The 13,133-nt window shown below is 40.2% G+C and overlaps 1 protein-coding gene across 4 annotated transcripts in view; it reads right to left on the reverse strand.

Moving 5' to 3' along the window:
* Window positions 1–5,867: 5,867 nt before the first annotated feature.
* The window catches only part of MAPK6 (mitogen-activated protein kinase 6), a 54,435-nt gene continuing 47,169 nt past the window's right edge, over window positions 5,868–13,133 (reverse strand). For all 4 annotated transcript variants that reach the window (XM_074966331.1, XM_074966328.1, XM_074966330.1 and 1 more), the window contains exons 4-6: window positions 10,633–10,797; window positions 9,049–9,250; window positions 5,868–8,230 (exon numbers count right to left, since the gene is read on the reverse strand). In XM_074966331.1, the coding sequence (XP_074822432.1) occupies window positions 7,132–8,230; window positions 9,049–9,250; window positions 10,633–10,797 (1,466 nt within the window). In that variant the 3' untranslated portion in view covers window positions 5,868–7,131. The remainder of the gene's footprint in view (window positions 8,231–9,048; window positions 9,251–10,632; window positions 10,798–13,133) is intronic.

Raw genomic sequence — 13,133 nt, forward strand, 5'->3', positions numbered from 1 at the left:
AAGAAGCTTTCTTCCCACGCTGGAGTTACCAGCAGTGGGTAGGTGTGGGCAGCACGTGTCCCTCAGGCCATGTGATGGGCGTCCCTGCACTGGAGTCAGTAGGAGTTAAGGATGCTCAGCACCTCACAGAACTGAGGCCTTAAAGTGTGAGTGAGCTGAGTCAGAAGCGGATTCTGAAAAGTGCTGAACCCCACTGAATGCTGGGAACATTCTGCACGTCACAAGGAAGTGCCTAGCACCTTGCAGGCCTAGACTCTTGAAGGCTACTAGAGTTTTCTACCTCAAGTTGACGGATTGCCTGCCCTAGAGGGTATGAACTTCTGGAGCCTGGCTCAAACGTGTGCCTTTACACACTAGCCTTTACAAACATTTTAAACCCTCAAATTAATTGGCAACCAATTAATTCAAGATATAAACATCTAGTATAGTCAAGTTCCCAGAGGGTGGGAGGGGAGGGGCTAACATTGACCTCAACATGAACTTTAAAGAAAGATACCCATACTGGGTTTCTGAAAAGAAATTGTGGATGAAGTTGGTTGATACCAACAGAAGACACCAATATTTGTAAGTGTGGGTCTTTTAATACAAAAAAGTGTACCAATTAGGAGGAAAAAAAGAATCAGGTTATATCTATAAGTATATCCGTAAGTGTCCAACAGGATCTTTTAGCATATAAAAACCACCATGATCTTTCAGGATGCATAGACACTACTGAATTTGCTAAGAAACACATGTAATACAAAAACAATTGCCCCCAAATAGGGTGAGATATGGACAAAATTTAGAATAAAAACCAAACCCATGTGCTGTCTTAATCATCATTTTTGGAAATGTGCCTGTGCCAGTTATCCAGTCATTTCAAGAAATGTACTATATACATCTTTGTCCATACAGAAACATGAGTCACATTAAATCTGTCATTCAATTGTTCGGTCTTTTCTTATAGCTTTGAACACATTAAAAAAAAATCTTTTACCGACCATAGCTCTGGAATACAGCTGGAGGGACATACCAAAATTCAAATGCAAAAGAAGGCTTGCAATTTATTAAAATTTATTATCTGTTTTATTATCTGTTCTGCTATAGTCCAATTATATTAAACAAATCAAGCAGGAGACCATCTACACATTCTGGGTTGTATCCAACCATAACCAATTACTGGAAAAAATGTACGAAATAAAATAGAAGTTTTAATGAAATTTGAAACAAAGTGTAGTTGAAAGTATCACTAACCTGAACAGAATAGGTAGCATGGGGACAGAATGGATAATCATCAGCCTTCTATTATCAAAAGCACTGGAACATAAAGGCCAACAAAAACAGCCATATGCGAAAGACTAATGTTCAGAACATAGGACAGAGAAAAACCTTGAGGGTGGAACCCATTTCTGAACCACAGAGAATCAACAGATTCAACAAACATCACAACATTCATCCTTCAGCTTCCCCTTCTCCATCTAACTACCCACGCAGCCCATCCCTCTCAGTCTTTCCTTCACTCTAATTTGACATAGGTATGAAAAAGGTTTTTAATTAAAAAACTACATTCATACATATTTACTAAATGCTTCTCCTTGCAATCTATGGTTGGAAAGGAAATGTAATGGGAGCAAATATTTGATGTTCACCTTGCTTTATTAAAAAATCCATTTTCTGCGTGTGTGTTAGGGGTGTCTAGATACATGCGACTGGACAACAAAGCTGAATGTAAGTCACTTTGAGAATAGGAACAAAACTGCGATATTATGTAACTAATTCAAATAAGTGAAAAAATCATTTATATATGGCATAGTTTTAAAAAGTTATTTTGTTAGATCAGGCATACTAGGAAACAGTTAGGAGCCACATTCTAGAAAGAATGTGCATAAAGAGAATTATAATCCTAGTGCAATGTTTTATGTTGCGCATCACTTATTACTGTTGGCACAGCAGTGAAATAAAGAGCTGGCTTACAACAACTTGAATGGTTAAATTCTAGATGGTATGATTGGGGAACTTTAACTCGGGGTCAATCCAACTCCTATTAGTCAATAAAAAGACTCACACTGACTTCAAGGATGGAGTCTTAAGTGGCCAATTGTACCCACTGGACATCAAGAGCAACACTCCCATTAAGGATTGGGAATGAATTTGCTCCTGATACGTGCCTATAACATGGGGAAAATACAATAAAAGCACACCAATGTTGTATGAAAATCATCATGCATAGCGCTTGTATGTTCCTCACCAAAGCGCTTAGAAATACCAACTATGGGATCCTAACAACACCGACATCATGGGGATGTTATCTCGATTATATTAATAGGGAAACAAACACAGGAAGGTTCGGTGTCTTGCCCAACGCCACAGTAGAATATCAGAATCAGCAATAGACTCCAGGAGGTTTCTGGCTTCCATTTCTGCATCCAGACCATGAGCGCTCACCTCTTATACCAAAACCTACACTTTCATAAATGCCATCTTTCAGCATGGGTGACACTCACAGATTAACTGTAATTTTGGCTGGCACTGGAACAACATTTTAGTTATAATAGGAATGCTAATGTCAGAATTCACTATAAAAGGTCTGCCTTGACCGCAGCCAGACAAAAGACAGAGAACAACATTTATACATCATAGCAACCTTAGGCAACCATTAACAAAACTATTTATAGAAGATTGTGGTACCTAATCATCAATGTGTTTTGAGAGCGCTATCATAGCAGGACTTTCACCACATACTGATTCTTCTATGTAAATTACACTGTCATTAGCACTGATTCTTTGAAAAAAAATTGAGGTCATTGAAATTTTAGGGAATTAATGTTTTGAGCAGCCATTAAATACCACTCAGAATAAATAGACAACCATTTCAAATGTAGTGCCACTTGTTTGAAAGAGTAAGCCTTGCAGGTCTGAATGGTTTTGCTGATTACCTGGTTTGTTACTACACATGGGGAAATATTATTCCAGAGATTTTTAGATCTAAGCTTTACGTAAACAGATGTAGAACAACAAGCCAGAAACTGCAGGACTAAATAAGCACCGAAATAATTCAAGGACTAAAATGCAAAGGGAGTTAGGACTCCTGCGAGCATCCCACGATAGGACGAACATTGAACATACTGGGAGTTAAGTGGTGGTTCTTCCCTTTCTTTGTCTTAAATCCATCAGTTAGGGATAATCTCTTTGCAGAGGAAGAGCAACTCAGACACAGCTTGGGGGAAAAATAGATTCAGGACAGCAAATGTCATTAAGACCTCTCTCTCCCCCCCACTTCCAGGAACGATCAATTCAGCAGTTCTGTCACCTGACTCTTCAGGGAGTCCCAACTAATTCTTCATGAGTTTTGTGGCTCCAGTTGCACAGCAAAGAACCTGCTCTTTTGCTCTCTCTCGCTATCACTCGACTTCCCCCCAGGGCCATTTCTTGTGTCTGTAAAAACTCCACCTAATACGTAAACTGGAAAACAAAACAAAAAAACAACCCTCTCTCTTGCTGACTACAATGAAGTTCAGAAAGGGCAGAGAAAAGAACCCATGTACGTAGAAGCAATATACTGTTTTCAGGCAATGAACTAAACCCTGGGGAAAAGGGAGAATCTGCCATGGCAACTAGGTGCCAGGCAAGGTTCAAGTTCAAGGTCCACAGTACAGGCGGCTACTTTTTTTTTTTTTTTTAAACAAACAGGAATATGGAACAGGAGATAAAGGGAAAGGAGTATGTATGTGAGGACACATCATACACTTGTGAACAATTAAGTAAGTTACTATTAAATCATGGGTCAGCGTTAAGTGTAAACCAGGAAAAACAGCGCTCAGCTCAGTGCCAGCTAACTGCAGAATGCTCAACACACTTTGTCCTGGTCGATGTTATTAAGCTGTGGTCAGTATTATCTCACTTATAATCATATTCAAATTTTTTTTAAACAGAGAAACCCAGAAAACCACGCAGAAGTTGGAAAAACAAACTTAAAAAATGATTAGCATTTCTCTTCATTGATCTGCTTTCTCTTAAATGAAACAAAATAATTTATTTGAGTTGGCAAGCACCTTGGCATTTACCAGAGGAGCCTTCATCTGGCTTATTTTTAACTCTATAGTTCGTTTTTAAAAAAGATCCAGTTGCCAGATCACAGCTGAAGCCAACTACTAATTTAACTGGCATTTTTATTTTTGCTTTGGTGATGAGCCTTAGTGAAATCCAGGGCAAAAGCAATCTTTCATCCAGCATGAAAGAGTCTCAGACCTATATAAGTACCCTCTGTTCTCCCAAAACAGGCTGGCAAGGAAGGACCAAAGACCTGACCAGCCTGTTGTCAGCTATTAGCAATAGACTTAACTTTGCCTCTTACTTCTGATGCATTTCCACCTCCTTTAATTATCTGCTCTAAGAGGATTTGTTCTGCTGACTAAGCCACTGCATGGGCCTCTCAACAAGAGCGTAGAGCAGCTGGACACTCCAGGTGATCACAGAACCAGGCCTTTCTCAGACTACTACTTTCCACCAAAATAAACCAGACATGTCCATAAAGCACTCTTTTCTACACAGAACTCCTGGAGGTCTACAGCAATGAAATACCATACTCAATTTAGACTTGGCATCAGATTCTCCACAGAGTGTCTTACTTATGGGTGTAAAACGCTCACATTCTGAGGTGGTAGTATTTTTGCACTCACGTTACGATGTGAGGCAGTGGAGAATCAGCCCACACTGACAGAGTAATGGGCTTCTGACTGAATTTGGTTAGTAATTTCTAATCATTTCACACCCACTCTTCTCATCCAATTTCAGAATGACTACTTACCATAGTTCATTTCAAACAGTCTCCTCCTCCCACTCTCCATCCTAAGCAAAAAGAAGTCATACAGGGGTCCAGCACACCAAGATGACAGTTTGAACTCAGGACACAATTTGTCTTTGTTAAAACACTTTACACTTGCTAGCCCCAAATGGCCATTTGTCTGCCATATTCAGCTTGTTGCTCCATCATTTGAGGAGCTCTGCAGATGGGACTGGACAACCCTCTACAGGAGAAGGGTGGAAATATTTGGGAGAAGGGCTAAGGCTACAGCATCAACCCCATGTTAGTTCTCGCCACATACACATTATAAAGTGTTGCCTATTTGATATGCAGTTACAAAAGGGCTAGATGCCTAGCGCCTAACAATTTGTAAAACAATGGCCTCATTTGTGCCATGTTGAGGGTACATCATGCCAGAACTGCAGGTAGGACTAGCTTTCAGGCTACATACTCTAGTCAATCTAGCCAATTTTGCTGTCCCATGCATGTGGTGATAGGGCAGGACATGAGGAGCCCCTTCCTTCCCCACCACGTGACCTATTTACGTATGTGGAACAGGAGGGCATAATCTGATCCTGTATAAGCAGGGCTTCAAGCAGTGGCCAAAAGAGAAAGGGTACCTTGAAAATTTGCTGGTACTCTTGGAACATTACGCTCATAACCGTGCTGTTTTTTGCTGTGTGCTGCCAATGAAAGCAATAATGCTTATTTATAAATTAAAGATCTTCACCCACAATAACTGAATTTTCATCGATTGGATTATAGAAGCTACTGCTCACCTGCCTCCAAACATTATAGTCTCAGTACATCACATTTGTGACCTTCATACATTTAATATTACAGGATACTGCTACAGTAGGAGTTCCAGGAATATACCACCTAGGACTTGTTTCCACTACCAAGTTAAGTTTTGTTTTGTATGTGGGCAACACTCAAGTCATCACAGGCTGAGTGTGCATCAGAAACCATTTAAAACTGGGGGCAGGCACACGGGCCACAATATAAATGGTGACATCTACCTAAGTTACAATGCAGCAGGTAATTCTCATTGTACAAGTAGTGAAACAAGAGTCATTTTTTGCTGGCCATGTTTTATTTGTCTTTCTTTAAAGAGGGGAGCCAATAATACAGTATCCCAAAAAAACAAAAAAACAAAACAAAAAAAACAGAAGGTAAAACAAATTTCCAGAAGACCGAGATGCTACATGCTACATTTAACCTAATTTTATTCATGCTTGTTTTGGGGGTGGGAATTATTCAGTAAAAACATACAGTAAAAGCAAAATGTCTCACCATATATAACTTTTAACCTACAATAATAATGTACCTTAATTATTTCCATGCACACAACTAACATTACAAAATTTTTTTTAAAATGAACACAATTAAGACTTCTAGGAGCATTTTATGATAAAGCAATTCCTAATTTTTGTAGAGAGATCAAGCACCCCCAAATTACAAATTCCTATACACAGTGAGTGCTTTACGTGAAATGAAAACTTTAAAAAAAAATGTATTGGACAGCCTCAGAATAAGCCAATGTTATTATATATTCAGCTATGTAGGCAATAAACCATAGTGCTAAACAAAAACCTTATTTGCCAAGTAACTTCAAAAATTAAGTTGACGTTCTGTAATTACAGAAAACATTTATTTGTTAAAATAAATAAAAGTGCCACATATTAACACTTCACTATAAAGAATGCATACCAGAACATTTATAAATATTGAATGATTTTTCAGGAAAAATAGCTACTATAATAATGCTGGCTAAAGAGAAGTGCATATGAGAAGCACTATGGGTGGTTAATGTTTTGCCACATACTGCTGTTACCTTGAGGTAGATAACACATGCGTACCAAATTCTGCATTCATTTTCAGTTGCTGCTGGTATCATGTGTCTAAGAAATGTATACAGTATGAAAAACTAATACACGAATGAAAAAATGTTTCAGGGAAAAAATAGATATTTTCATGCAATTATGTACAGTCTCACTGTGTAAATTTCAAGGCAAGATTCTTTTTTCTGCAAAACATGGACAACTGTTTTACTGACAGAATGTTTTTACTTGGTTTAGTGCATTTTTTTCTGTTTCCTCTTACATTTTGCATTATTCTGCTCTATTCTTTAATTTTGTGTGCAAACGACATGCCAGTTTAAAAACAAAAAACTAACTCATGTATAGAAAGTAATTCTGGGATTGTAAAAATGATGGTAAACAGAACGCTAATGAAATCCATACCAAAATTACACCATCTGATTCAAGTAAAAAAATTACTTACACTAGTAATAAAAAAAAAAAGACAAACATCTCATGAAGAATACAAAAAAATGTCTGCTGAGTGTTTTAGTTTAGATGTTTCAGAATGCTGCTGTATGTTTTATGGGGAATTTGGGGAGATGATTTCATAGCAGAAGGTGTTAATGTGGCCTGAATTGATTTAAGTGGTGAACCAACAGGACTGTGAAACTGAGGGATACCTATAGCCTCTAACTGCTTGTTAAAGAGAAACTCCCCACTGTTACTAAGAAAGCTCTCTTCTCTTTCCTTCTCCCCAAGCTTTCCATCTTCTACTGGCTCAGTTTCTAGCATTTCTGTATCTTCTTTCTTACTAAAGAACTTGTCCAAATAACTGGTGTAAGTATTTTCTTTCTCAATTTGTTCATCTTTCCTGACTTCACAACAAAACTGGTCTATGAGGAAGCACTCCTCCCCTCCACTTACAAACTGGCTATCCCAAGAAGTTTGGTACAGAGCTTCCAACTGTGCCAAGTTGGCCATTCCTTTTTCCTGTTTCTCTCTGCTTACTGACTTTGATATTAAGGCTTTCAATTCCAGTTGGGACACTGAGCTATTCAAGTCATTTAATTTATCAACATCAGTAGACTCATGTTGTAAACTGAGTTGAATGGTTCCTGCTATAAATGAATCAAAGTCAAACCCTTGATTCTTCTCCCTTTCTTTTTCAACAAGCTGCTGTGATGCTTCCTCAAGAGCTATCTGAGCTTTCACCAATCCATTCCTTTCACATTTTGACTTGCCTTTCTTATCAGACTTCTCTTTACTCTGCTCCTTCCAGTTAGAAAGATCTATAATAAGCTTGGGCTCATAGTAATGGTTAACTTCACTATCTCGCCAAACTAAGTTATCTAGGTACGAAGATGACCTCATTTTGTAATTACAAGTGTGGCTACATTCCAGATCACAGTACTTGTTTTCATGGTGATCAGGATATTGCCAGCAAGGCTCAGTAGAGAAGTGCGTGTCAAAAGCAGGATCCTCCAGATACTTTTCACGATCTCCATCCAAATATTTGCGAGGATCTACTTGCACTTCTTCCTCATCAGTGACATCAGAAAGAGCCCTTGGATCACGCTGAACTTCATCAGCTTCAAAGTTATTATGAATAGGCCAGTCATGATCTGAAAACTGACTTTCATGGTATCTGTAATCATTAATTTCCTAGAGTTAGTGAGTGAAAATAAACCTTCTTGATTACAAATTATCCCAGACAAAATGAGCAAGGGCTAGGAATACCACTAGACCATTTACAATTCAACATATGCAAGTTATTTTCTTAACTGAACTAGGCTGTATCTGTATTTTAGATTTTTAAATGCATCCTGAATATGGTAATTTATACATACATGTCTTTAATCATTTTAAATACCAGAATATAAATCACTAAAATATGAGATTTAACCCAAATTAAGAATCCCCCCACCCCCAAAATATTCTTCTATCAGAAATGCTATTTTAAGTAAAGATATTTTTAAATATGACAATTGCAATTCTATGCCTTTACTAGTGTATTTACTGAATGCAGAATATGGAAAATTTGCATTCCTGACCAATTTGTCTTATTGAAGAAAGTTAAAAAAATTAATCTTAAAAGCCTAGCAGACTGAAAAATAGACATACATCACCATATCCAAGTCAGTCTTTGTTGTGCTTTGTATTGCAGCGGACAATTATAAAGCGCATAAAGACTAATTACAGAGACAAGCTGTGGGAAAATTCTTATCCTCAAGTTAATTTAGAAAAATCAGTTAAAATGCAATTGGGGTTCCTGGGAAGGTGAAGGAAAAAACTTCTCAACATGGGAATACTTATCCCTGCTTTCTGCAGAGTTCTACTGCTCTTTAAGTGATGTGTTCATAGCATCTCAAATATAGCCTCTTACTTTAGATTTAAGGAAGATGTCATGATTCAGAAGCACAAGACAATTCATTAATATCTAAACATCATTTGGAATAAATTTACCTTTCCCAATTATAAATATGGCTGTGACTTTCATCCATGAGCAGAATATCATCAACCTCATCTTCAATGTGAAAAGGATGACTTGAAATGGGCTCATCCGTTGGAAAGGAGTAAATGCTCATATAAGGATGGGACAAAGCTTCTTCTGCTGTCAATCGATCCATGGGACTAAATGTCAAAATTTGCTCCAGGAAGTCCAGTGCTGTAGAGAGTAAAACCACAACAGTGATCAGTAATTAGAAGCTGAAAATCTTTATTCCTGAAACAATTACACTTGGGGATTATAAACCCAGTGCTTTATTTTACACATGTGTAGGTCTATGTCAAAGACTGCTGAAAACATTGAGACTTAAAGGCTACAGAATGATTTTAAGACAAAGCAACCAGGTGATAAAATCAATCTGGACAAAAATCCATACTGTAACCTAAGTCCCCTCAAGGGCTGCACAGGCAGGGAGAGGTGCCTCTCCCCCAGCTCCAGCACAGGTCCAGAGCTGCTGTGGCCGGGGAGAGGCATCTCTCACCTGGCCCCAGCCCCGGAGCTGCCACAGCTGGGGAGAGACGCCTCTCCCTCGGCCTGCTGCTGCAAGAGAGGGCGGGGGAAGTCTGTCCTCTCTCCCCACCGCAGCCCCAGGGCAGCCTGCACCCCAACCTCATCATCCCGAGCCCCACCACAGAGCTCACATCCCCCAGCACCCCAACCCTGTGCCCCAGGCCTGAGCCATCTCCTGAACCCCAAACCCCTCATCCCCAGACCCACCCAGAGCCCACACCCCCACCGAGAGCCCTCACCCCCCTCCCCTCCAACCCTCTGCCCCAGCCCTGAGACCCCTCCCACAGGCCAAACCCCTTGGTCCCACCCCCACCACACATCACCTCCACATTGGTGCACATAAAATTCATTCCACACATAGATGTAAAAAATTAGAGGGAACATTAACTATAAATCTGGAAAAGCAGAATACAGCAGTAAGTGGTGATTTTAAAAAGAGAATTTCTTATTAGTTTTAAGTTAGTCGAGTTCGCATGGTCTAAATCAAGTTAGCAAGTGCCACTGACCTACTCAGGAATGGTTAAAAAAAAGATTCAAAATGTTTTGTTCAAGCAGGAATACTTGAACCAAAACTTTTCAATTTTGACAAAATAGTGCCTAAAATGTTTTCAGAACAATTACTGTATACTCCTGAACCAATTACATCATTCACATGCCTTTAGAAGACTAACGTCTCAACAACCCTCTCCCCACCTCTGCATTATTTGAATTGTCACAGAGGTGCCCCCTCTTTCTACGGCTCCCTGCAAAGAAAGCCATGTAACATTCCTCTAGGACTGACCAAGTGATACAAGATGCTCCATTTCTCACAAGGACTGGAAACAACTGCCTCCATAAAGTTCCTATTCTGGAGAATGACCAAGAGTCAAACATGTGACATCATATATAGTATCAATCCTGCCATCCATGAAAACATGCTTAGTACATAATCAAGTTGGTGCCAAAAACATTCACTGTAAAGTTGTCTGCTATGATTTTTAAGATTTTTAATTTACAGGGACTAAAATTAAATTTTTTTCAGAATCACTTACCTTCAGGACTGATGCCTGGAAGCAGCTGAGTTAAAGGTTTGTGCGGCTCAGTCATATCGTTTCTAATGTAAACTGGGATTACACTGAGAAGCTCCTGACGGTCCTCCTCATGCACAACAGGAATTGACTCTAAAATCAGCTGCATCTGTTCAAGCTCATGTGCACCTAAATGTTAAGCAGACAAGACAAAAAGTCAGTTATGTTCCAAACAACTTTCTTTAATTTCTGACAAACACATGAGCTCAAAAGTAGTTTAGTACACTTAGAAGGAATTAGTGTAGTATGGCTAGATGTTAGCATATTATGCCTCACAGGGTCTTAAATTTCTGTACATCGAACTCCAAGAATAGGTCTTACCACTTGTTTTTTGCCAATATCCTGCTCCTTCCAGCTGTTCCATTTTGCTTACTCAATAGTTCATTCAATATTTGGAGCACTTTAGGTTCCATGCTCCTCTAGAACAGTGACGATTCATCTCACCTTTTATTTACTTTAACGTAATTCACAGACCCAACAATTGATCCCTTGCAGTACAATTCGGATCTGAAATCTTGCAGTAATGTCAGGAATACTATTACAACATATCAATATCAGTTGATTACAAAGAAAAGTGTTCCACATAAAATTTGTACGAATATTGTATTTTATTTCTGAAGTGCAGTATTAACATTTAAAATACTTAATGAAGTGTACTTATGCATATTAAAAAGGCAACCATGCAACACTCCTTTAAGAAGACTATTCAAAAACCAAGACTATAAATATGGGACAGCAGGCATAAAGAGATGCATTAAACACAAAACACTTACTAAATTAGAAGGGAGCTTTTCCATTGATCAGCTGGCCATGACTGTGAGGACGATAACGATAAGCCCCTAGCAGGAGCCATTCAGTGGTGGGGTGGCCTCCCTGCGGCCAGGCCCAGGGACTCATCCTCCTCGCAGTCCTGGCCAGGATCTCTGCTCTGCCCTGCCAGGACTGACTGTAGCTTCCCTCCTGCCCCTCGCACCTTCATAGTTTGGGTCAGGTGTCAGCAACACCCTGGCTGTGCAGGGAGCCTTCTGTTGTCATGGGAGTGGGCAAGCAGGTCCTGGCAGGACAGATCAGACACTCCCACCCAGGACTGCAAGACCCATGCTGTAGGGGACGCTGCCCCACTGCTGAATGGCTCCTATGCAGGACAGCCCCCACACGCTCCCAGCTGATGAGCGAGCGAGCAGATCCGCAGAGGACACCCTGCACTGATGCAGTGCCGCTGACACCTGATCCCTTTAGGCACAAGACTGCTGACCAGGACTGCAAGGAGGAGGAGAACCCCAACAGGAACCAATCAGCAGCAGGGTGGCCTCCCCTGCTACAAGGGACTCATCCTAATAGTCCCAGCCAGGGACCTCTGTTCTCCCATGAAAGGGCCGCAGCTTTCCCTGCACCTTGCCCCTTCAGGAATTGGGTGTCACTGGCTCTGCAGCAGCGCAGGGTGCCCCCTGCAGCTTTGCTGTGATGGCCTCACTCGTCAACCAGGAGTGTGGCAATGGGAGCTGACCCCAACCAGGAACTGTTCAACAGTGGGGTGGCCTGCCCTGTGGTTGCAGGCTTGTCCTCCTCCTTGCAATCTTGGCTAGGGGTCTTGCTGCACTGAGGTGGGATGACTGCAGCAGCCACCCTGCACGTTGTGCCATGATGTCGAGGGTCCCTTGACCATGCAGGGAGCTAGTCCCACTGTCAGTGCTGGGAGGAAGCCCATTGCAGCCCCACTGTTAGAACTGGTCATAACTGCTGCAGCCTCACCGAGCTGTGGTTACCACAGCAACGTCTTCACAAAATGACTCTTGAGCATGGTAAGTTCCCGTGGTAACAAGGCAGCTTCCTGAAGCACAGTTACCTAAACCAAAATTTGAGCCCCACCCATATTTACGGTTTCTGGCATTGCATTTCACTATGGAGATTGGGAGGAGGGGGAGACTGAAGTGACAGATTTATTTAAATCAAATCGCAAGCACTTCTTGTGGAGTTACGTTAGCTTATTTAAATATATACGTGCTTAACTGTCCTTAAATTTGTATATATACAAAAAACGTAGCTTTTGGAAATTAGTTTCTGAATTCTTTGGTTAGGCTGTACCTCACTTGCCTGGGCTGACGAGTAGCAGCTGCTTTAGTTTCTCTCTCTCAGTCTATTTTAGAATCTGCTTAAGAAAATAAACTCTCTTCTCTTTTCTCCATTCAAGATGAACTACTTATTGTTTAAATATTTGCTTGGAAATGTGAATGTATAACTGCTATTAAAAATATATTACTTCTGTATTTTATACTACTCTTAAAATGCCTTCTAAAAATTCCTTTATAATTATAATCAACTTTTTTCCCCAAGCCCCAAGTATTTTGAGGTCTACTATTTCCTCTTTCATTGAAGTTGCATTCCAATAAGCAGGATTCTGAGGGATAACTTGAAAGCACAGACAGGCAATGAACATTAAAAACCTCAAAAGAACAGTGTTCCAA

Source organism: Natator depressus, chromosome 10, assembly GCF_965152275.1.
Source record: "Natator depressus isolate rNatDep1 chromosome 10, rNatDep2.hap1, whole genome shotgun sequence".
Classification (NCBI taxonomy): Eukaryota; Metazoa; Chordata; order Testudines; family Cheloniidae; genus Natator; species Natator depressus.